Raw genomic sequence first — 24860 nt, 5'->3', positions numbered from 1 at the left:
TTCAATAAAGGAACAAAAATATTATTTTTATATGGCAGGCCGATTTAGCCTAAAAAGCTCACAGTGTTACTCGTCATAATCCAATTTATAATACTGAAAAATGCAGTTTTAGATAATGCAATTTAGACTAGTAATAATTCACATTTGAGATACCTACAATTCAGTTTTGACTGTTAAAAAATAGGGTCACATATCCATTATTCAATTATGACTAGTCTCTATTGACTTCTATTGTTTTTTAACACTGTAAAAATACAGTTGCATTTTATCCAGCTTATCCACAGAAATTACAAAATGTGAACTGCTTTACTTCTATATTCCCCCAAATGTTGCCCAAACTAGCCCAATAGAGTCATTTGAACGAACAATTTCATAATGAACAAGTTCCCAGCATGCACTGCAACATGAAGAAACTATATGCGGTTAGTGTTACAGGGTTTTATTTATGCTGTTATTGTTGTTTTTTGTTGCCACTATAGTCAGTTGCTGTCTGGTGATGTTAAGAGCTCATCTTTTAACTTAATGGGTTTGTTGATTGTCACCATTATTGAGGTTTGTGTGTTAAGGGTTGTGGTCTGTTGTGTATATACAATCCTCTCCTCACAGGCAAAAATTGCAGTTAACTTTGTATAAAAGTAATTGAAATGGTGACAAAATCAAAGTTCTCATGTTGTGAGTTGATAGTTGATAGTTAACAAGAAATTATTAGTTTTCTCAACAAGAATTTTTGCATTTAGCGAGCAAACAAATTCACATTGACTAAACAAAGCAATGTTACTGAGGACAATTATTAAGACAGTTGCTGAGAGAGCTAAAAAATCTTACTGTCATGTTGCTCAAAGTTTTTGCTCTATATATATATATTCCAGTGAATTTTAGAGATCTAAAATTGTGATATTACTAGAAAAAATCTAATTAAAGAGCTCTACAATTGAGTTCTTACTACTAAAAAGTCTAATTCGAGAGCTCTCTAATGGAATAATGACTATCACATTCAAATCACATTGCGTGCCTTTTCTGTTTCCCCAAACATTGACCCATTCTGTACAGTTCAACATGCTCATTAATGCTCATTCACTTTCAATTCAACCAGAACAGTCTGTGTGGCCGAATCTGAGGTACATTCCTCAGCAAATGCTCACAAATTAGACAAGGAATCAATATCAATAAAAAGTCAATGCTTTATAGTCTGTCATTCTTCATCTTATCAAGAAGTGAAACACTGCATGAGGTGAGGTGTGGAAACCAAGATTGCATATCTATATCAGTTTAGTATCACACAGGATGTCTATTACTTTGTTTATTGCATAAGAATAAAGAGATTGCGATCATTAAATTAAAACATACATTACATACATATATGATACATGCAATCATATGGCTTTGGGAAGACTTGGAATACACCTAGAAAGAAATGTGTCACTTCAGCAAAACAGATTTAACCACTTCAAACTAATAAATGTTGCTGATGTAAAATTAACCCATGTGAAGTGTGAATAAATGTTGCCGAGTTCAAATGAAATGAAAGTCACACCCCAGCATATCAAGTCATGGTTACAAAAATGCACCCCAACATAAAATTGCACGATCATAAAATTCTGAAGCCCTTCGTATCAGTCCATTGATGCCAAAAGTTTCTCACTAAAAGCAATGAACTGACAGTGAGGGACAGACTGTACGAATGAATAAAAGCGGAATATTAGAAGAAAATGGGAAGAAAACCTTTAATCTAATTGAACACACTACTCAGGTTAATTTATTTATTGTTTTGAATGAAGAATAATGAAAAATAATCACAGATTTGTAGTGATGAACAATGTAATAAAAAAAGGTGAGAGCCATGCCCGCACAGATCTGCTCCTTAAAGTGAGTTTGTGCTTGTATTACAATCATTAATAATGCCATACCACAGCAAGAAATTCAAAATGTTTTCACTTTCACAAATATAAAATACACACATGTAAAAAATCACCAGTATTTGTACCACTAACTCAAACTTGCACGTTTAAGCTTTCAGAAAGTACTGAGTCAGTTACCTTGCACTGTAACAAAATGTTAATACTTCAGTAAAACTGTTGATTTCATATAGATATATATCAATGTATACAATATCTTATAAAACATATGTGAATGTGAATTTATTTAAAGACAACATAAAAATTCTTTAACTGCAAGATTCACTTCCTGAAATAGGAACAGGTTCAACAGTCCTTCTGATGTGTCATTCTGTCTTAATCTCCTATAAACCACGTCCAATTTTCACAAACCATGTTTTCCCCAGTTTTTTGTTCACTGGAAATTTTTAGTGCATTTTCAATGTTTTGTCAGCTGCTGAACAATTCACACTAGAGTACACAACAGTACGACATAATGAATTATTTCTGTTTGCTTACATGTAAATGTATTTTGTATTTTCATTTAAAACCTCAAAAAAGAAGAAAAGAAATTAATTGAAAATCCTTCATTATATCTCATTTAGTTATAAACATATCAATAGCAAGTGTATAGCATAATAATCCTCTTGATATTCTCTAAGAACTCTAAGATACAGGCAAATCCCATAATTACTCTGTTTGCAGAGCGCAACAGTGAACGCCCACTTATTCAGCAGCATTGATTTTAGAATTTGTCCCATTCATTTTCTCCATATGTATTTCAAAGAATTCTCAATAAAGACCAGTGCTGAGATGAATCACAACATTACAAACTTTGATTTGAAGCAAAAAGTACATGAAAATCAGAAAGACTGTGACTAAGTCCCTTTCAGTGCAAGTCAGTCCACTCTTTGGCCATCTTTGGGACACTCCTGGACAGCTATTTTCTATGAATACAAGTGCCATAAAAGTACAGCTCCATCTACTTGAATGGGTAAATAACATATTTTAAATCAGTAGTTAATCAGAAATTGTGCTTCTTTAACTCAGATCACGCTAAAACATATTTCTGGCTGGTCCAGCTTATGCACATGCGCATTCTCGAGTTGCCTAACAGGTGATGTCTGTATCTAAAAGCTGATTGGCTCTTTTACCTGTAAGGCAGGACTTCCTTTCTACATCCACCATATTGGGTGTTCCAATTTCTACCACTGATTTTAATACAAGTGCTCTGTCTCGGGGTAAACAGTCTCTGTTAAAGTATTTAATGAAGGATTGAACTACAATCCCACGAAGCATTGCAAATTATGTAATCTTCTCAACAACAACGATACAATCTAAAACTTCTGATTTAACATCATTGATTAGAAGTATATAAAAAAATATATACTTTTATTTCATTCCAAAATATTCAGATACAAATATATAAGTCATTTTAGAGTGTAAATCATAGTCTCTGATTGGTGGATCTCTCTTCAGGATTATGGGTAGTGTAGTTCTACACCAGGAATGCATCAATTAAACAGCATTATTTCTTTTTTTTTTTTAAACTGACATCACACTGACATGTGGTTTTTAACAAAAGCTTAACAATCTCGCAGCTTGAAAAGTTTATACATTATTACTAGGGCTGTCAATCGATTACATTTTTTAATCAAATTAATTACATGATGTATCGATTAATTAATCAAATTAGTCACAATTAATCATATATATATATATATATATATATATATATATATATATATATATATATATATATATTTACTGAGAAAGGCCCACAAATAAAGATAATTTAGTATACAATAATTAACATAATTACAAATATAACCTAACATAATAAATATTATAAATGAAATACATTATATAATATACATATTTTGTGGCAGCACACATTGAGTCAATAAAAAAAGAAGTCTTTGAAATGGAAAATATTGTTTGATTTATTTCCATATCATTGATCATAACCTTATTATTGGCCTAATTCCATCTGCACTATTTTTAATTGTTGGTCTGTGTACTCATGCATCAGATGGACGGAGCATCTCATTTTTCATTGCGTCGCGTCTCATTAGTCACAAGGTTTGTGTTTTTAGGATGCTGTTTAAAGCTAAACATAGTGTAAAAACACGTCTCGTGATCCCTGCCTTCCCTTGTGCTCGGCCCAGCTGTCTTTGAGCACAAGAGTGTGTCACCTGTGCAAGGCTTTGCTGCCTGTTGCTCTCGTTGTGATGACTGTACAGCTGACAGAGTCGCGCTGATTGCCCCCTACTGCATCATGGTGGTACATCAAGCTTGAATTGCTCTGATGGTTGGAACATTCTTTATTACGGAATTTATTTGCTGGTTTGGAGCATGATTAATTGCATAAAATTTTCTAATACGTTATTTTTTATATATTTAATTGCACAAAATTAACATGTTATTACTCAACCCCAATTATTACTCAAAATCAGTTTCTCTATGGAGAAAATGAATGGGATTTTTCCTGCTGGATCTCTACTGATATCATTTATTCTGGGTTACTGTGGATAACAAGGCCCCAGTTTTTCTCCATTTTGGTGAAGTCGTCCTCCTGCTCTGAGCTCTCCTCTGAGAACTGTCTCAGTATGACATTAGGCAGCAGTGGAACTTCATCTCTCACCACTTCAGTCTCGATCTGTGCCTCGTCCTCTAAGCCTAACAACCCCATCAGAGGGATCTTCAGTTCACAAGACGTGGGACTCCAATCCAAAAATGTTTGTGCTTCTTCTTCATTCTTTTCATCCTGTGGCTGTCTGGGCTCTATCATCTTGCCTTGTGTCCTGTAAAGATTAACCTCAGCACCACAAGGGCCCTCTGTTTTAAGCGTGGCTGGCAGTACAATGCCGTAATCTCCAGCTGCGTCATGACTGCGCTCCTGTGGCCACGGCTGCAGGTCAGAGTCATCACTTGCAGAGTGTCCGACCTGCCAGTCTGCTGAAACTGCACTAGAACTGCTCGGCGCTGGCACATGCTGCTGTGCATAAGACACAGGCAGCTGTACTGCAGCGGGCAGAGGCAGGGCCTGGGCATTGCCAACTGAGGAACCTTCCCCAGAGTCGGGCTGCAGCAGAGTGGCAGGAGAGATCAGTTTGGATTCTACTCTGATCCCACCCATTCCAATCAGGTTGAGGTTGATTGTTGGGGGCCTTTCAGGTTGGAAAGTTTGAAGGTTTTCACTTGCATGCACCATATCCTACAATTAGAAAATCACAGTTAATATAAAAATGCTATATATAGTTTGGAATCTTTAGGATATTTTTGTTTTTGAAAGAAAATGATGCTTCTGTTCACCAAGGATGCATTAAATTGATCAAAAATACCGGCAAAAACATTATTATTATTACTACTTGAAATAGCTGTTTTCAGTTCAATTTCTACTCATGATGACAAAGCCCCATATTCAGTAGTCAATATTCCAGTCTACTAAGAAAATAATGTGTCACCTAATCCTTGAGAAATCATTAGAATGTGCTAATCTGGTACTCAAGAAACATTTCTTATTATTAGAACAGTTGTAAATGGTTGTTCTACTTAAAGGAATATTCTGGGTTTAATACAAGTTCAGCTCAATCGACAGCATTTGTGGCATACTGTTGATTACCACAAAAATACATTTTGAGTTGTCCCTCCTTTTCTTCAAAAATGGAGGTTACAATGAGGCACTTACAATGGAAGTCAATGGGGTCAATTTTTGGAGGGTTTAAAGGCAGAAATTTGAAGCTTATAATTGTAGGCACTGGAGCTGTGTGTTGCCACACAGTCATGTGTGTACAGGGAATACAGGAGTGGGCTGAGAACACAGCCCTGTGGGGCTCCAGTGTTGAGGGTCAGTGATGAGGAGATGTTACTGCCCATTCTAACCACCTGGCGTCTGCTTGACAATCCAGGATCCAGCTGCACAGTGAGCTGTTTAAGCCAAGAGCCCGGAGTTTCTCATCTAGCTTGGAGGGCACTATGGTGTTGAATGCTGAGCTGTAGTCTACAAACAGCATTCTCACATAAGTGTTCTTTTTTTCCAGGTAGGAGAGAGCAGTGTGTATTGTAGATGTAATGGCATCATCAGTTGAGCGGTTGTTGCGGTAAGCAAACTGCAATGGGTCAATCTCTGATTAGTCTCTCAAAGCATTTGCTGATGATGGGGGTCAGAGCAACAGGACGCCAGTCATTTAAGCAAGTTATTTTTGATTGCTTTGGAACAGGCACAATGGTGGATGTTTTGAAGCATGTGGGGACTACAGACAAAGAGAGGGAAAGATTGAAAATGTCCGTAAAAACACCAGCCAGCTGGTTCACGCACGCTCTGATGATGCGGCCCGGAATGCCGTCTGGACCCGCGGCTTTGTGGATATTCACCCGTCGGAAGGATCGGGTTACATCCGCTACAGAGACGGAGAGTGAACTAACCTCTGTAGCTTCGGCCGCGAGAGCGGTGTTATTCCCCTCGAAACGAGCATAAAAAATATTTAGCTCATCCAGGAGAGAGGCAGCGGTGTTTAGTTTTTATTCCCTTTAAAGTCTGTGATGATGTTAATTCCCTGCCACATGCTTCTAGAGTTGGTGGTGTTAAACTGTCCTTCAATCTTGTTCCTGTACTGACGTTTTGCTGTTCTGATTTGGCTTGTTTATGCTCCTCCGCGTTCCCGGAATTAAAAGCAGAGGTCCGCGCATCAAGTGCCATGTGAACATTGCTCTTAATCCAAGGTTTCTGGTTTGGATAGATCCGTATTGTTTTGGTCGGAACGACGTCCTCTACGCACTTTCTGATGAAACATGTTACGATATCAGCGTAAAGCTCGATGTCGTCATCAGAGGCGGACCGGAACATCTCCCAGTCTGTGTGATCAAAACAGTCTTGTAGCGTAGAGTCTGAATGGTCCGACCAGCACTGGATCGTTCTGAGGGTGGGTGCTTCCTGTTTCAGTTTCTGCCTGTAAGCGGGCAGAAGCAGAATGGAAGAGTGGTCCGATTTGCCAAATGGTGGGCGGGAGAGGGATTTGTAGCCATCCCAGAAGGGAGAGTAGCAATGGTCCAAAACCCGGTCCCCTCGTGTGTTAAAAAGAATGTGTTGTTGGTATTTTGGTGCGACTGATTTGAGATTGGCTTTGTTAAAGTCCACGGTCACAAAGAACGCAGCCTTAGGGCGCGCGGTTTCCTGCTTGCTTATAATCCCATACAGTTCCTTGAGTGCCCGGTCTGTGTCGGCTTGTGGCGGGATGTACACAGCTGTGATAATGACCGCTGTGAATTCCCTCGGTAGCCAGAATGGCTGACACAGAAGCATGAGAAATTCCAGATCAGGAGAGCAGAAAGACTTGATAGAATGTACATTCCTCTGATCACACCAGGATTTGTTGATCATAATACATACACCACCACCTCTGCTTTTACCTGAGAGGTCTTTCACTCTGTCCACTCAGTGCACAGAGAACCCCGCAGGTTCAATGACTGAGTCTGGAATCTCCGCATACATCCACGTTTCTGTAAGGCAGATAATGCAGCAGTCCCTTGTATCTCGTTGGAAAGAGATCCGCGCTCTCAGCTCGCAGAGCTTGTTGTCCAAACAGTTGATAAAGAGCGCTTCCAAATTAGGACAGCACATCTTCTTTAAGTATTGATATAGAACAACATAAGATTTTTTCATTCCAACATTGCTATTGTGTTAACCACATAAACATTTGAGTTCTAAACTTTATTTTACATTTTTTGTTTTTATTAATTCACACCCTGAGTTGGTAGCATGGTTATTCTGCCATCACACCTCAGGATGTGAATTAACTGTCAATAATTTAATGATCGGAGTCCACTTATACCGCAGTTACCACATGTAGTATGCGGAAAACACGGACGGATTCACAGAATCTAGTCATAAAAATGACATTAAATATAAAATGCAGAATGCCATGGAATATGACATATTTGGACAAAAATTAATAATTGAATGCACAATTAATCAAATTTAAATTGCGATATGTCCTACTGTGATTATTAAACTGCAAAAGTCTGTGATATAATTGAATAAATATAGAATCTGCAAGTGATGTGCACTTCAAATTGAATGTGTGAAGCTGCTCAAACACTGAAAACACTTCAGAGCACTCTGCGTGATGATCATGATATCATCAAGCAGAGTGCTCTGAAGTGTGCAGCATATACACATACTTTACTGTACATAATCACACTGGGCCAACTGCATTTCTGGAGGTGAGAAACTAAGTGTTTTCACCACGCTCTCCCAGAAAGTTCAGGTGCCAAGGCCCAAAATTTAAATCACAAAAATAAAGAGGTGAGAAACTACCATCAAAAATACACAGAAATGGCAAAATAAAAGCTCGATTTAAATGGACGCATGTGTTTTTGCATAAATATTTAACTTGTTGATCACATAAAATGTCCTGTAAAAATTGTGCCTTGAAAATAGTGGGAACCATGCTATTGCTAAGGTTTTCAGAGAGGTGTTTAGCATGTTGCTATGTAGTTACTTGTTAGGATGTTGTAGGTGGTTGGCAGGGCATTGCTATGTGGTGTGGTAACCTCACCGTGCTCTTGGGAAGGGTCTGTCTGTGGTCATTGATGTAGCAGTGAATGAAGCCGCCCAGTACAGTGAGTATACACAGACAGAGGGCAGATGGTAACACACCTCCCAGCATGGCCGTCAGCAGCTGATCTTTAAATGTATCTGGAACAGCAATGAAATCCACCATGAAGCCTTGAAGTTACACATTAACACACACACTGTCACAAACAGAAAGACTGTAGGGGGAAGTGACTAATAATCTCACATACAGGTAGGCTACCATATAAGCCCAGCTGTTCATTTATTTTATCATATAAAAACACTGAAAGCAGAGAGGTTGATTACTAAAAAATAATCTAAATCGAAGTGTTAATTTAATAAAATGTCAAGCCATTAGGTTTAATAAGCATAGTGGGTTTATTACAAACACTCATGGGTTTAAATGGTACACATGTTCCCATTCCAGACTTTTTAACTTTGCAATCACCAGTGTTGGGTTTAAAATGATTACAAAGTAATTCTTGTTATCAGATTATAATTGCTGATATTCAGTTAAATTAAAGGTGGTTGGCTCAGTGGTTAAGGCTCTGGGTTACTGATCAGAAGGTCAGAGGTTCAAGCCCCACCACCACCACCACCAAGATGCCACTGTTGGGCCCTTGAGTAGGGCCCTTGAGTAAGGCTCTTGACCCTATCTGCTCCAGGGGCACTGTATCATGGCTGACCCTGCACTCTGACCCCAGCTTAGCTGGGATATGTGTGAAAAAAAAAAAATAATTTTTAGGGGGCAGTGGTAGCTCAGCAGTTAAGGCTCTGGGTTACTGATCAGAAGGTTGGGGGTTCAAGCCCCAGCACCACCAAGATGCCACTGTTGGGCCCTTGACCCTATCTGCTCCAGGGGCACTGTATCATGGCTGACCCTGCACTCTGACCCCAGCCTAGCTGGGATATGTGAAAAAGAAGAATTTCACTGTATATGTGCAAAATGTATAATGTGTGATAAATAAAGAAAATTATAATATAATTAATTATTATTATTTGTGGCATAATGTTGATTACCACAAAATTAATTTCGACTCGTCCCTCCTTTTCTTTAAAAAAAGCACAAATCTGTGTTACAGTGCGACACTTACAATGAAAGTGAATGGGGTCCATTTATGGAGGGTTTAAAGGCAGAAATGTGAAGCTTATAATTGTAGATAAACACTTACATTTATTCTTCTGTTAAACTTGTTTATTATTTGAGCTGTAAAGTTGTTTAAATTTTAATTTTTAACAGTCGTTTTAGGGTTTTAAGGTTTACAGCATAACGTCGTCATGGCAATGAAGTTGTCAAATTGGCTATAACTTTCCATTGATGCAGTTAGTAAGTGATTTTTATCACACTAAAATCAAGTTAACACGCATATTGTTTACATCTTGTGTCTATACTTTTGAAATAGTGAGTATTTTAACGTTCACGGATTGGCCCCATTGACTCCCATTGTAAACGTCTCACTGGAACACTGATTTTGGCTTTTTTTAAAGAAAAAGAGGGATGAGTCAAAGTAGATTCTGTGTTTATCAACATTATGCCACAAAGGCTGTCGAATGAGCTAAACTTTTATTGAACCCAAAATATGAATTTCATTACTTTTAAGTAGGCTACATTACCTTGGTTACACATTCCTAAAATAATATGATCAGAATCAGAATCAGAATGAGCTTCAATGCCAAGTGTGCTCACATACACAAAGAATTTGTTTTTTGAGATAGGAGAAACAAGCAAGTACAAACAGAACATTACAGTGAGACACAGAATATAAAACAAGGTAAGAGTATAAATAGACGTACAAAGAAATAGGCCATATAACATAGAATGGTGTATGTACAATGTGCAAGTGGTAATATATGTGCAGGCGTATGTACAGGTATTGAATTAAATCTGAGTGAATTTACATATGCACATGACATATTTATACATTATTTTACTATGGGAGTCCTGAAGGCTGTTTAATTGTTCATGTGGTAAATGGCCCGAGGGTAAAAACTGTTCTAGTGCCTGGTTGTCCTGGCGCTGAGTGTTCTGTAGCACCGGCCAGAAGTGTTCCGGTTCAAAGAGGGAGTGGGCAGGGTGTGTGGGGTCCAGAGTGATTCTACCGGCACGTTTCCTCACTCTGGAGACATACAGGTCTTGGAGGGTGGGCAGGGGGGCACCAACAATCCTCTCAGCAGTCCTGACTGTCCATTGTAGTTTCCTTCTGTCTGATTTGGTGGCTGACAGTGGTGGATTTCTCCTGAAGTCCACTATCATCTCCACTGTTTTGAGGGTGTTCAGCTCAAGGTTGTTGTGACTGCACCAGACAGCCAGCTGTTCAACCTCCCGTCTGTATGCAAACTTGTCACCGTCGCAGATGAGGCCAATGACCATGATGTCATACTGCAAACTTCAGGAGCATGAGAGAGGGGTCCTTTGCAGTGCAGTCATTCGTGTACAGGTAGAAGAGCAGTGGAGAGTGAACGCATCCCTGAGGAGGACCAGTGCTAATAGTGAGGGTCCCGGATGTGATTTTCCCCAGTCTCACTAGCTGCTACCTTTCTGTCAGAAAACTGTTGATCCACCAACAGATTGTGGTTGGCACAGAGAGCTGGGTCAGTTTGGTTGAGAGAAGATCAGACATGATGGTATTGAAGGCTGAACTGAAGTCCACAAATAAGATCCTTGCATATGTCCCAGGTCTTTCGAGGTGTTGCAGAATATAATGCAGTCCCATGTTAACTGCATCATCCACAGACCTGTTTGCTCAGTAAGCAAACTGAAGGGAGTCTAGCAGGGGTCCAGTGATGTCCTTCAGGTAGGCCAAAACCAGTCTCTCAAATGACTTCATGACCACAGACATGAGAGCGAAAGGTCTGTAGTCATTAAGTCCTGTGATTTTGGTTTTTTTTGGGGACCGGAATGATGGTGGAGCATTTGAAGTAGCAGGAAACTTCACTGCTCTTGTGATCTATTGAAGATCTGTGTGAAGATGTGGGCCAGTTGGTCAGTGCAGACTTTCAGACAGGCAGGTGAGACACCGTCTGGGCCTGAAGCTTTCCTAGTCTTTTGTTTTTGGAAGACCTGGCACACATCCTCCTCACAGACCATAAGTGCAGGTTGAATAGCAGGAGGTGGGAGGAGGGGGGTTCCAGGAGCTGTTGGTGTGTGTGTGAAGTGAAGATCAGAGCGGGGAATGTGAGACTGGACTTAAACACAAACCTGAGGTAAAACACTATCAGTTCATCAGCCATTTGTTGATTCTCAACAGAGCGAGTGGAAGGTGTCTTATGTTTGGTAATGCTTTTTAGGCCTTTCCACACCGATGCAGGATCATTGGCTGAAAACTGCTTTTTCAGCTTTTCAGAGTAGCTTCTTTAAGCCACTCTGATTTCCTTAGTCAGTGTGTTTCTAGCCTGGTTGTACAAGATTTTATCCCACTTCTGTAAGCATCCTCTTTGGCATGATGAAGCTGTCTGGGGTTTTGTTATTGTATGATAAAAATGTCCTAGTAGGAATAAACATATCCTCACAGAAACTGATATATGATGTCACAGTATCCGTGAGCTCATCCAGGTCTATGGCTGCAGCTTCAAAAACACTCCAATCAGTGCAGTCAAAGCAGGCTTGTAGTTTCAGCTCTGCTTTATTGGTCCATTACTTTACAGTCCTTACTATAGGTTTAGCTGATTTTAGTTTCTGCCTGTAGGTCGGAAGAAGATGAACCAGACAGTGATCAGAGAGTCCTAAAGCTGCATGTGGGACAGAGCGTTTACAGTGGTGTAGTAGTGATCCAGTATATTTCTTTCTCTGGTGGGGCATGTGATGTGCTGTTTGTATTTTGGCAGTTCACGGGTGAGGTTAGCTTTATTAAAATCTCCCAGAATAATGATAAGAGAGTCTGGGTGTTGTTGCTCCATGTCTGTGATGTGATCAGCCAGCTGTTGCAGCGCTGCATTCATGCACGCTTGTGGTGTGATATACACACACCAGAATAAACGAGGAAAACTCAGGTGGCGAGTAGAAAGGGTTACAGTTGATGAAGAGCGCTTCTAATTTAGGACAGCACATCTTCTTCAATGCTGTTACATCTGTACACCAACTTTCGTTGATGAAAAGCATGTTCCACCGCCTCTCGTTTTCCCCGATGATTCCACAACGTAATCTGCTCTGGTCAGCCGGAAGCCAGGCAGATGTAGCACACTGTCCGGGATGGCTTCATTCAGCCAGGTTTCTGAGAAACACAGAGCAGTGGAGTTAGAAAAATCTGTATTTGTTTGAGTGAGCAGAAGCAGTTCGTCCGTTTTGTTGGCGAGGGAGCGGACATTCACCAGATGAATACTAAATCCACATTGATGAAGCTTCACAAGTGTGCCGGCGTGCTTCCCTCACTTGCGTCTCTTGGAGGACTTGTAGAACACAGCTGCACCTCCAATTAAGATGTCTAATAAAACGTCAGAATAATCAAACACCAGCAAAAAATTATCAGGTATGCTCAGCCAAATATTCAGCAGTTCATCCCTGGTGAAACTGATCAGGAAAGAGTGACAAAAAACATGACAAACAAACAAAAGTAACAAAAAACTAGAGAGCTCCACACCAAAGCAGTTATCCGTGCCGTCATCTTGTTATTGTCATGTGGAATACATTTAAAACATGAATTATTTTCATTTTTATGTTTCTGTGACAGCTGAAGTCATTGTAAGGGAGAAACACATGGATAACTTGTGCATAACAATGAATGAGGAAATGTATTATCTTGAACAAATTGAGAAAAACCTTTATGTGAAGTGTTTTAGAAAGCAACTTAAAAGTAAAGTAATTAGTAATGTGATTACTTTTCAATTACGTGATCAGTACTCTGATTAAAATTGTAGTTTATTTTTCTGAATAACTTACCCAACACTGGCAATTGCAAAAAGTAACTAAATTTTGTCGAAACATGAGCGTTTACATGAAAAATCAATCTCTAATTTAACACCCACTTTGGCAGCAAGCTATTCAGATATGCACAAGGAAGTACAAACTAGAGCATACAGGGAAAACACCGCAGCTACAGTAATGTGTCATGTACACACTGATAAGCAGTTTACCATGATACTTAAGGTTTCCTCAACTTGTCCTGTCAGTTCATGAAAGCAAAGAATACAGTCACATCTGTCAAATAAAATCTGCTCAAACCTGTTTAACTTTTCACAATCTGAAAGTAAAAAGAAAGGAATCTTTGGTCTGTCACTGGCTGATCGAGTTTGGTGAACTGTGGTACCTTTGGGTGTCTCAGCACACATCCGTTCACTGGGTTTGCTGGCCAAAGGGAAGGACTGGGACTGTGCCTGAGCCACAATGCAGAGATGTGTGGAGAATTCCAGAGGGCCCAGAGTCAAGTTACCATTTTTAAGAAGGAAGTATTGCTGGGAGTATAACAAAATGAAGGGAAAAAAATTTTCATTATTCAGGCCAACTACAGAGTTATAACACTGACAGCATTGTTCATTTCCACTCACTATCTGTGTTGTCTAGCACCTGATTCACAAATGAGATTAGGTAACGGCGCAAACACTGCCAAAATTTTAGACTACCATGATTGGCATACTTTACTCGAGGTTTCTGCGGACATCGCTATGGCCTGCGAGCAAGTTTTAGGGGTTGTTCACTCAGAATGTGTTTTTCATCAGTCAGCGATGCTTTTCAATTGTTTTTCTACAGTATGTAAACGTGCTAGATGGACAACTTTGACCGTTGCCTTGCTACTTTTTTACTTTTTTTTTTTTTTTATGCCGTGTCAACTTCAAAAGAATGGCAACTTTTAAAAACGCATCTCGAGACACCTGCATTCTGTTCTGTTCAATGCACTGCATTCAGATTATTTTTTGTGCACATATACATTCGGTCTGAATGGCCCATGACTCTACCCAATAGCATTATCCAGCTAATAAGATATTTTAGAGCAAAGGGAAAACGTCCACTATAGAAATTTCCATGACTTTTAAGATAAGATCAATTTCCTTTTCAAAGCCTGGAAATCACAATTTTACATTTTGCCCTGTTTACTAGAACAGTACAGCATCACTCCACCACTGTGATCCAGACACTTAAGTCAACTTGTTAAAATGTAGAAAGTGCCCAGATATGTGCCCAGTTATAATGCTCTAATTTAGTGAATTACTCCTGGTACGATTAATAGAAAATGCACACAAACATCTCTTAAAAACACCCAAAACAGTTTACCGCCTGCTTTCTGCAACAATAGTGCTTTGCAAATTGTGAATTTTGTGAATAAGTCACAACAATCTATAATAACTCTAATTTAAATACAAGGTAGGCATGTTTACACTTACATTTACACGTTTGCGCATAAAACAATGACATTGGGTCTTACTCATTAAACACGCAGTGCTAATTTGAATATTTAGTGCCTGGTTAAATTGGGCTGAGTGTGGTTATCGAATAAACCGCTGAAATACTGAGGAAAAAGTTGCGCATCTGTGTAGAGAATTCGCCCCTCAAAGATTTTTCAAACTAAATAAACAAGCACCAACCGTGTGTTTGCTCTTGCTGTTGTAAACAGAGACATTATAGATCATGTGCGGGAAGATTTTCCACAGGCATTTGTCTTTCTTTGACCTCTTAGTTTTCCTGAAAGGACCCTTTATGGTGATATTCACGTAGTTTTCCACCACAGTCACTTCCACCAGTGGAGGTCCAAGAATCGCTGTATGAAAGAAACAGATTAACTCAATAGCTGCAAATAATTTGCTTTAATGAGGGTCATAGTTCAGTTATCACTGCATTTTGTTTGCTTTGCAATTGCTTGTTGACTCAACTGCAACAAGCTCTATTTGATTACTGTAATCACATGTTAAGAGAAACAATACACAGGTATATAAATGACATAAAAACAAGAAGTACATGTGAGATAGAATCTTTAGTTTTACAATATAAACATAAAAATATTCATAGTTAATGAGTGTGTTTATGCTCATATGCTCATGAGTTCAAACATCAATTCAAAACATCAAAACAGAAGTGTTGTGATAAATCATAAGTCACAAAACATGAGGAAGACGAGCTGCCACTGTAAAGGGCTCTATGGGGTTGGACAATACTGCAAAAACTGACAATATATACAAAGATATGAATGTGTGTATATATATATATATATATATATATATATATATATATATATATATATATATATATACAGTATATCTATCTATCTATCTATCTATCATCTATATATATATATATACATACAGTATATCTATCTATCATCTATATATATATATATATATATATATATACATACAGTATATCTATCTATCTATCATCTATATATATATATATATATATACAGTATATCTATCTATCTATCATCTATATATATATATATATATATATATACATACAGTATATACTGTATATATATAGTTTGCTTGTGGTTCATTAAGGAAATATGACAACAATTGTGTTCATCACTTTTTTTGTGGTTTTAATTATTGTGTTTATTTCATATGTGGTATTGTCCTTAAAGCTGAAGTGTGTAATTTCAAACAGGTTTCTCGAAAAAAAAAAACGTTTTCCATTGGTCGAACAAACAGATACTCCCACCCAACCTGGTCTCATAGGATCAGGTTACTATAACTAAATTTTTGCTAAATTATTTTTATGTGGCTCATTGTACGTCTCGCATCAGTTTCCTGGTGAAATGAACACTAGAGGTGCTAAAACAATTACTTTTATTCACTTTCACACAAATCACAAGTAAAACGTCAGATTATCAGTTCATAAACTCGTACTTTTTATCCTGTTCCTCACACAATGCTATCTTATGACATCTAAACACTTTTACTATAGCACATGACTCATTTTAACGTTTGCATTACATATTCAACTACATTTTCAAGCTTGTTCAAGTGTGATCGAATTGTGCGGTAGCTCGACTGATAGAGCATTACACTTGTGATGTAAAGGAGTGGGGTACGAGTCCTGAAGAGCACGCGAGTCCACACGTGAACCCAAAGTGTCATAGAAGCACCACAAAATGACGTGGTCGTGTTTTTCATCTCACATTTGCTTTTTCTGACACTATTGGTTAGGTTTAGGTTTAAGGTTTAAGTTCAGGATTTTTGTTGATTTAAAACTCAATAGAGCATTAACCTTAAAAACCTCATCTGTTTGGGAGAACACTGAACTCGCTTTGAGGTCCACACTGTGGACATTTCACCTCGGAACTGCTGCGATACGTGTCATGAACCACATAATGTCATGTTTCAAAAATGTCGCTACAGTCACGTAATTTTTATGAGATCAGACTGGCGAAGTCCCACCCTAAACTCATGGCATTGGCTGAACAAATGTTGCTGTGACAGGCTATCCATCCATCCATCCATCATGACCAAAGTCAAATATCACAGAGTGAAGACTCACTGTCAAACATGGGTCTGAACCTGGATTCACTCTCGGTCCAGAGGGATTGTGTGTGTGGGCTGATAGCCCTGACTCTGGCATAGTACTCCTCCAGCAGGTTATACATCTCCCGAGACACATCACATTCTGTCTGTGTGATGGACGTGCACTGCTTTACCCGCCTCCATCTCACCTGCTCACTGTTGCTCTCCTCTGCATCGCCATAACTATGGTAAACAGCACACCTGAATGATGATCTGAAGACCCAGAATGCTGCTACATCACTACAATGCTAATTTTGCATTATTGACTTTGTTAGACTAATTTGTTTACTCACATGGCATATTCCACAGTGTAGAGAGTTCCATTGAGAGCTCCATCTCCTGGTGTCCATCTCACCCTGGTTCCAAGGTTCAATGAGTAGAAATGGACATTCTGGGGCTCAGGCAGTCCTTCACCTGAGGCCACAGTTTAACCCATAAATATTATAAAAGATAATATCTTTCTGTATAAGGGTAATTGACACATTTTGCCAGTGTTCTGCATTGTAACTTCATTTAAAACTATGTTAAGAGTGCTGTAAGCGATGTTAGCCATTCAGACACTTCCACGAGACTTTACTGTTAAATTAGACATGCCCCCTCTTTCCAAAACCCCACCCTCCAAAGACACGAACACACGCAGGCTGCTTGGTCGTAATCACAGATGGAGCAGGAGATTACAGAGCCTCTTAGAGAACAGGGAGGGATTTTTTTTCTGAAATAGTTTTGCGTTCCCTCGAAATAAGTTTTGTGTTCCTTACAATAAGTTTTGTGTTCCTTCGCAAAAGATTGTGTTCCTTACAATAAGTTTTGCGTTCCATCACAATAAGTTTGTGTTCCCTCGCAAAAGTTTGTGTTCCCTCACAATAAGTTTTGGGTTCCATCACAATATGTTTTGCATTCCCTTAAAATAAGTTTTGTATTCCCTCATAAAAGTTTGTGTTCCCTCACAATAAGTTTTGGGTTCCATCACAATATGTTTTGCATTCCCTTAAAATAAGTTTTGTATTCCCTCATAAAAGTTTGTGTTCCCTCACAATAAGTTTTGCGTTCCCTTGCAATACGTTTTGTGTTCCTTCGCAAAAGATTGTGTTCCTTTCAATAAGTTTTGCGTTCCCTCACAATAAGTTTTGCGTTCTGTCACAATAGTTTGTGTTTCCTCACAATAAGTTTTGCGTTCTGTCACAATAGTTTGTGTTTCCTCACAATAAGTTTTGCTTTCCATCACAATATGTGTTCCCTCACAATAAGTTTTGTGTTCCCTAACAATAGTCTGTGTTCCATCACTATAGTTTGCATTCTCACGCAATAGGTTTTTTGTGTTCCCTCACAATACGTTTTGCCTTCCCTCACAGCAGTGGCGGATTTAGGCATGGGCGACATCTTGTGCTCCCCCCCCCCCGTCAACAACTTCGGGGGCGTTGTCATTTACAATCACCACCCGGGCGCCATACAAGCTAGAACCGCTACTGCCTCACAGTAAGTTTTGTGTTCCCTCACAATAAGTTTTGTTCCCTCACAATACATTTTGCATTCCCTCGCTATAGTTTGCGTTCCCTCAAAATAAGTTTTGTGTTCCCCCACAGTAGTTTTGCATTCCCTCAAATTAAGTTTTGCATTCCCTTATAATAAGCTTTACGTTCCCTTGCAGTAGTCTGAGTTCCATTGCAGTAGTTTGCGTTCCCTTTCAATACATTTTGTTTTACCTTACAAAAAGTTGTTTGTTCCCTTAAAATAATTTTGCATGTCCTCACAATACATTTTGCGTTTTCACGCGACTAATTAACCATGGTTTTACTATAGTTATATTGTAGTAACCATAAGTGTAGTAACATGGTTAATCTTGAGGTTACTATGGTTTTACTACAAATACCATGGTTAAACTATGGTAACTGTAGTAAAACCATGAATAATTTTCATAAGGGAATGAAAAATAAGTTTATTGTGAGGGAAACCCAAAATAATTGCACAGGAACATAAAACTATTGTGAGGGGACGCAAAACCTAAGGCCATGTCTACACTAATACGTTTTCATTTAAAAACATTAATTTTGCTACGTTTGTAGCTTTCATCCACACTAGAACAGCGTTTTCCTCCACACAGAGACTTTCAAAAACGTTCTCTAGTGCCACAAACTTTGAAAAATGTTGATGTTAGGATAAAAAAAAAAATTCAAACTTATATTTGACAACTGTGGACATACACTACCGGTCAAAAGCTTTGAAACACTTACTCATTCTTTATATATATATATATATATATATATATATATATATATATATATATATATATATATATATATATATATATATTATTATTATTTTTTTTTTTTTTTTTCACATTTTAGAATAATAGTAAAGTCATCAAAACTATGGAATAACATAAATGGAACTATGGGAATTATGTTGTGACTAAACAAAATCCAAAATAAATCAAAACTGTGTTATATTTGAGCATCTTCAAAGTAGTCACCCTTTGTCTAGAATTTGCAGACATGTACTCTTGACATTTTCTCAACCAACTTCTTGAGGTATCACCCTGGGATGCTTTTTAAACAGTATTGAAGGAGTTCCCATCTATGTTGGGCACTTATTGGCTGCTTTTCTTTATTATTTGGTCCAAGTCATCCATTTCAAAAACTTTTTTTTATTTTTATTAAATGTTAGTTTTATAATGAAATAAATTCATATGGTGGCACAATTATATTTTTGTCTACAAAACTAGTTTCAAACATTTAAGCATACGCCTTCAGATCAAAGTGTATATGTAGTGTATATCAAGAGGCTCCTTAGGACATCATCTCAATTTCACATGTAAAAAAATAAATAAATATGTAATTTGATGTCAGCAGCAAACACGAACCTGACCTTGTAAAAGCAGCATTCTCAAGTGAGAAACGGACAACTCTAAAACTGATGCTCTTAGCTTCTTGATGCCCTTAAATGGGCTGCCCTGTAAATGTGCAGAATGACTGACAGGCAGAGAGTGCTTCTGATTGGCTAAACAAAGAATCTGGCCTTGGTCTGTTGTTTATAGAGACAGGTGTGATATTTCATGGAATCTATTTAAGTGATACCTGTTAATTAGGATGCTTTCTGAGTGTCAATTAAAAATACACTTACAGCACTTTTAAACAACTTTACATTTTTATAAATATTACAAATGCAGAATGTCTGGCGATCAATTATGGAGACATGGAATATTTGATATTTGATATACAAGACTATTCAATAAGAACTATCGTTTATGTAAATTTTAACCTAAAATCTTGATGTTCAATCGATTTTACGCATTTCTCTAAACTCAGGTCACTGCCCTCAAAACAATTAACACAGCCATCTGAACACTTTGTAATTGTCCTAAACAGATTGTGCATTTTTCTTGATTTTCCTCATTTTCTCAAAACACTACATACAAATTTCTCTGATCTAAAATTCATACTTTTAAAACAGTAACACAAACAACTAAATTACAGTCATACTCTCAAATGCACATGTCAGGTTTTCAAATGCCTTCATATTGATAACTGCCGTGTTAGTAATGCACACGGCAAAAAAAATGCAATTTACTAAATTTTTCACACAACTGTCATGACTTTGCTGTCTATAAAAGGGGTCAAATATGAATATTCAGAGCAAACAAACAATGAGGAAGAAGAAGAACAACACGAAGAAGAGGTGCAAAATGAGAAGAGGTAGAGTGGGTAAAGGAAGAGAAAATAGGAGGAAGAAGAGATGAGAAAAGGGGAAAGTTTTCTCAACTCTTTCAGGGGTGAGCACTGTATTGTAATGATGGTGAGCAGAGACAAAGAGGACAGCAGGGTGGAACAGTAAAGAAACACAGAAGAGGCTCAAATGATCTGATAGTCCCTCTAATTGATCATATTATAAATCACGGTCTCTCTGAGACACACAAAGTGTTCGGCCTAATGTGAGCAGATCTACAGTGACTTCAATCTCAACAAAAAAGAAGAGGGAGAAATGCCATTCCTCTGCATTCCAGTCAATCAATGTCCACAATTACTGTACCATCTGTGCTTATAGTGCTGCCTTAGGTCCATATAATTGAGCAAGACTGCTACTGTTTTTTTGTTTGTTGTTTTTTGTTTGTTTGTTTGTTTGTTTTTACAGTAAACTTCTTCATCATCCTTCCAGAGGAAGAGCAGGAACAACTAGAAATTTAGAGGCATTTTATGAAAACAGATGGAAAAAGGTCTTTATTGTGGATTTTAATGATTTTTATGTCTATAGCTGAAAATGTTATGAATTCAACAGAGAACACATCTATAGTTTTGATGTTAGTATTTAGTTTTAATAAATGCATTATCAGAAAAGAATATGTTGCTTCATTATACAGTGAAATTGAATTGTTTTGAGAGCACTGATTATAGTTTGGAGAAAAACTGTAATGAAAATGTTATATGTCAACTACCCATTAACACGGAAAGATAAATATACTTAAACTGGTAAACTTGGCTGACAAGGATTCAATTATGCTATCTTGCTTTGGAAGTTATCTTTGTTTTATCCAATTTTCAGAGTTTTGCACAGTGAAATGCAGAGAGAATATCAGGCATTGCTGAAATAAATCAGATTTCACAAAACCACAGGAAGAGGCACAACACAGAGAGGTACACACGTGAACACAAAGAGGTTTCCTGTTGTTCCTGATTGTTACGTGAAGAGGTCTACAAGTGAGCAGTAGTTAATTTATTACATAAACCTAAAAAAAGCAAAAGAGGCAAAAAAGAGTGGACGGGAGCATTTCTTTAAAGGATTCTAAGGAATGAATTCAGTAAACTGCACTTGATAAAGTCAGTATTTTATAACTAAATTCTTCACGAGCACATTATGTGTAAACACATTATTTGACGTGTTGTTACACAAATCTATAAAGTCTAAAACAAGTTTAATATTATTATTACAACTTTATTAATCCCCGCGGGCAATTAATACAGGGCTACAGCAGTGCAATAACTAAACAAGAATACAGCATACCAGATCACACATTGAGAATAAATATTAAAGATAAATAAATACATCAAAATACAATAATAATGATAAGAAACTTTGATATCACCCATTACACAGTTGGATAGCCACAGGCACAAAGGTAAATGTATATCGATTTGTAAGGCACCTTACACCACGTAGACTGAGAGTGCAAGGGATGTGTTTCATCTCCCATGATGCTATAAGCCCTTCTTATCACCAGTTGCTCATAAAATACATTAAACTACGGAAAGGTACACCAGTCGTTTTTGAGCATAGTTTAACAATGGCTTGCAGGCGGTTTTTGTTTTTGACAGACGGTGAGGAAAGCCAACATATGAAAGAGAAACACAAAATACTCTCAATAAAAGAACTATAAAAAGTTATAAGAATAGACCTTTGAACACAGAAGGAGTTCAATGTCCTCAGCACATGTAGTCACAAGTTTGTGAGAAAGAACATATGAGACTGCCATAAAAGACACAGTCAGCACATAGTAAAATGATTTCACTGCTTTTGGTACAGTTGGAATAATGATGACTAAATATCATGTAGTGTGCACTACACACACACACTGTCCAATGTTTTCAACTTAGTACAGTTTGAAGGATTGAGTTTAATTCTCATTTAAGCATTGCATGCAAGATTTCTTTCTTATTTTTTCTGGTTTCTGCTTTCGAAATACTGTAATTGATATATAGACATAATTGGAATAACAGATTTTTTTTGTTGTGAAATTTCTTATACAGTAGTTTCCATTTTCAATAACAGTTTCTTTAATCACAAAACTCTGATATTATAACTAATTAGGCTAAGTAAAATAACGACTAGAGACCAGACTCAAAGGATTAAAATAAGTAGACTTTCAATTACGAGACATTAGAACTACAATAGAAAACAATTAACAGTTATGACAATGCCTGAGAGCAGTGAAAATAAACAGTGTGTTTTACCTGAAGTCCTTCCCAAAAGCAGACACAACGCGATTAATAAAACTTTATCCATGGTTGAAAACAGAGACACGTGAGCGTTAACATTCTGCCCTCTGTGCAGTTTTTACACCGTTGTTGACTGAATTACTTCACATTTCACTTTGCTTTAAGGAATGCAGTGCGCGCACCTTTCACCGATCTCCAAGGTGTTCAAAACTGTTGCGCTGGTGGGCGGGGCATCACAGCCTCGGCTCATGAATATTAATTAGCATACGTGATCCCGGGACGCTCAAGGAAGGTTGTGAAAGAACGTCAACATGACCTAATTAATATTCATGCTACAATGGTTCTGCTTATTCTTCAACGTGAAATTCATGCTAAGATGAATTTTAAGTATTTTAAAATGTTATATTTCTAGTACCACTTCAAAATCTAAATTACTGCGTCTTAGATGAAGTTGCACTGGTGGTTCAGCTGCAGCCTGGTATGACAGTAGACAGGTTATACAAGACTGACTACATTGCCTGAATGACTATAACGCAGTACCTATCTATCTATCTATCTATCTATCTATCTATCTATCTATATATCTATCTATTCATTATCTATCCATCTATCTATCTATCTATCTATCTATCTATCTATCTATCTATATATCTATCTATCTATCTATCTATCTATCTATCTATATATATATCTATCTATTCATTATCTATCTATCTATCTATCTATCTATCTATCTATCTATCTATCTATATCTATCTATTCATTATCTATCTATCTATCTATCTATCTATCTATCTATCTATCTATCTATCTATCCATTCATTATCTATCTATCTATCTATCTATCTATCTATCTATCTATCTATCTATCTATCTATCTATCTATTCATCTATCTATCTATCTATCTATCTATCTATCTATCTATCTATCTATCTATCTATCATCCATTCATTATCTATCTATCTGTCTATCTGTCTGTCTGTCTGAATATTCAGCAACTTCTTTTTTTCCCCTCACACACACACACACACACACACACACACACACACACACACACACACACACACACACACACCACATTACCTTTAAACTCTAAAAGTGAATGCACAGATGGACTTAACCTTCTTTTTTAGGTCATGTACTGTAACTGTGTAATTTTGGCCATTATGGATGATTCCTCTTAGTTATCATCATTGTATTTGCTTAAGATAACAGCACATTAGGGGGCCTGGGTAGCTCAGTGGTAAAAGACACTGGCTACCACCCCTGGAATTTGCTAGATTGCTAGTTTGCTAGTTCAAATCCAGGGTGTGCTGAGTGACTCCAGCCAGGTCCAACCAAACTGGCCTGGTTGCTAGGGAGGGTAGACCTCCTCATGGTCATGATAATATGGTTCGTTCACGGTGGGGGCTTGGTGAGTTGAGCGCAGATGCGTGTGTGGATGGCGTGAAGCCTCCACACGTGCTATGCCTCCGTGGCACGTGATAAGATGCACAGGTTGTTGGTCTCAGACACAGAGGCAACTGGGATTCATCCCCCACCACCTGGATTGAGGCGATCACGAGGACTTAAAAAAAAGCACACTGGTGAAAATAAAAAAAGAATAACAGCACATTTAGTTCCTTTATTGGGGATCTGAAAGTAACAACTAATTTTCGAGTACAGCTCGTCAAGTAAAGAGCTTTATTCTCTTTTTCACACACAAAAGAGGGGAAACTGTTCCACATGAATCTATTACAATTCCAAAAATTTGACTGCAACAGGGGAGAGCGGGCCTGCCATGCAGAGAAGTTATCACAAGAACTATATCTCAGTAATTATGTTTTATAGTCAAAACTCTAATTACATAAACATCTTTTCTATATGTAAACAAGAACTCTCAAACAGGCTTAATGAAAACGACCCCATACTATGTTACAGCTGACCCCGTGATCTGGGTTAATTGTAACATTTCACTCGCTTGACTTTATTTGAATTTCTTCAAATATGTACATGGTAGAAGTATTTGGTTGATGTGACTACTTTAGAGAAAAATTTACCTTTTTTTGTGACAA

At 37.7% G+C, this 24860-nt stretch overlaps 1 protein-coding gene across 1 annotated transcript; it reads right to left on the bottom strand.

Annotated features, from left to right (window-relative positions):
• Positions 1-3655: 3655 nt before the first annotated feature.
• On the bottom strand, positions 3656-22988 carry LOC127416158 (interleukin-20 receptor subunit alpha-like). The gene is made up of 7 exons (XM_051655341.1): positions 22821-22988; positions 17172-17292; positions 16856-17061; positions 14968-15140; positions 13695-13839; positions 8435-8574; positions 3656-5091 (listed from the first exon to the last, which is right to left on the bottom strand). The coding sequence occupies exons 1-7, from the start codon at positions 22870-22872 to the stop codon at positions 4387-4389; spliced, it is 1542 nt and encodes a 513-aa protein (XP_051511301.1). The 5' UTR covers positions 22873-22988; the 3' UTR covers positions 3656-4386.
• Between the last annotated feature and the right edge of the window lie 1872 nt (positions 22989-24860).

The sequence above is a fragment of the Myxocyprinus asiaticus genome, chromosome 25 (assembly GCF_019703515.2).
Source record: "Myxocyprinus asiaticus isolate MX2 ecotype Aquarium Trade chromosome 25, UBuf_Myxa_2, whole genome shotgun sequence".
Classification (NCBI taxonomy): Eukaryota; Metazoa; Chordata; class Actinopteri; order Cypriniformes; family Catostomidae; genus Myxocyprinus; species Myxocyprinus asiaticus.
This window is presented reverse-complemented; position numbering and strand designations above follow the sequence as displayed.

Bases quoted from the DNA above. Each gene is read 5' to 3' on its own strand.
- LOC127416158 (XM_051655341.1), bottom strand. From the start codon at position 22,872: ATGGATAAAGTTTTATTAATCGCGTTGTGTCTGCTTTTGGGAAGGACT. The intron at 13,840-14,967 runs GTTGGTGCTTGT...TTATACTCCCAG, and splicing joins ACAGCAAGAGCAAACACACG to CAATACTTCCTTCTTAAAAA. The intron at 8,575-13,694 runs GTACCACAGTTC...TTGCTGTTCCAG, and splicing joins GTGTGCTGAGACACCCAAAG to ATACATTTAAAGATCAGCTG.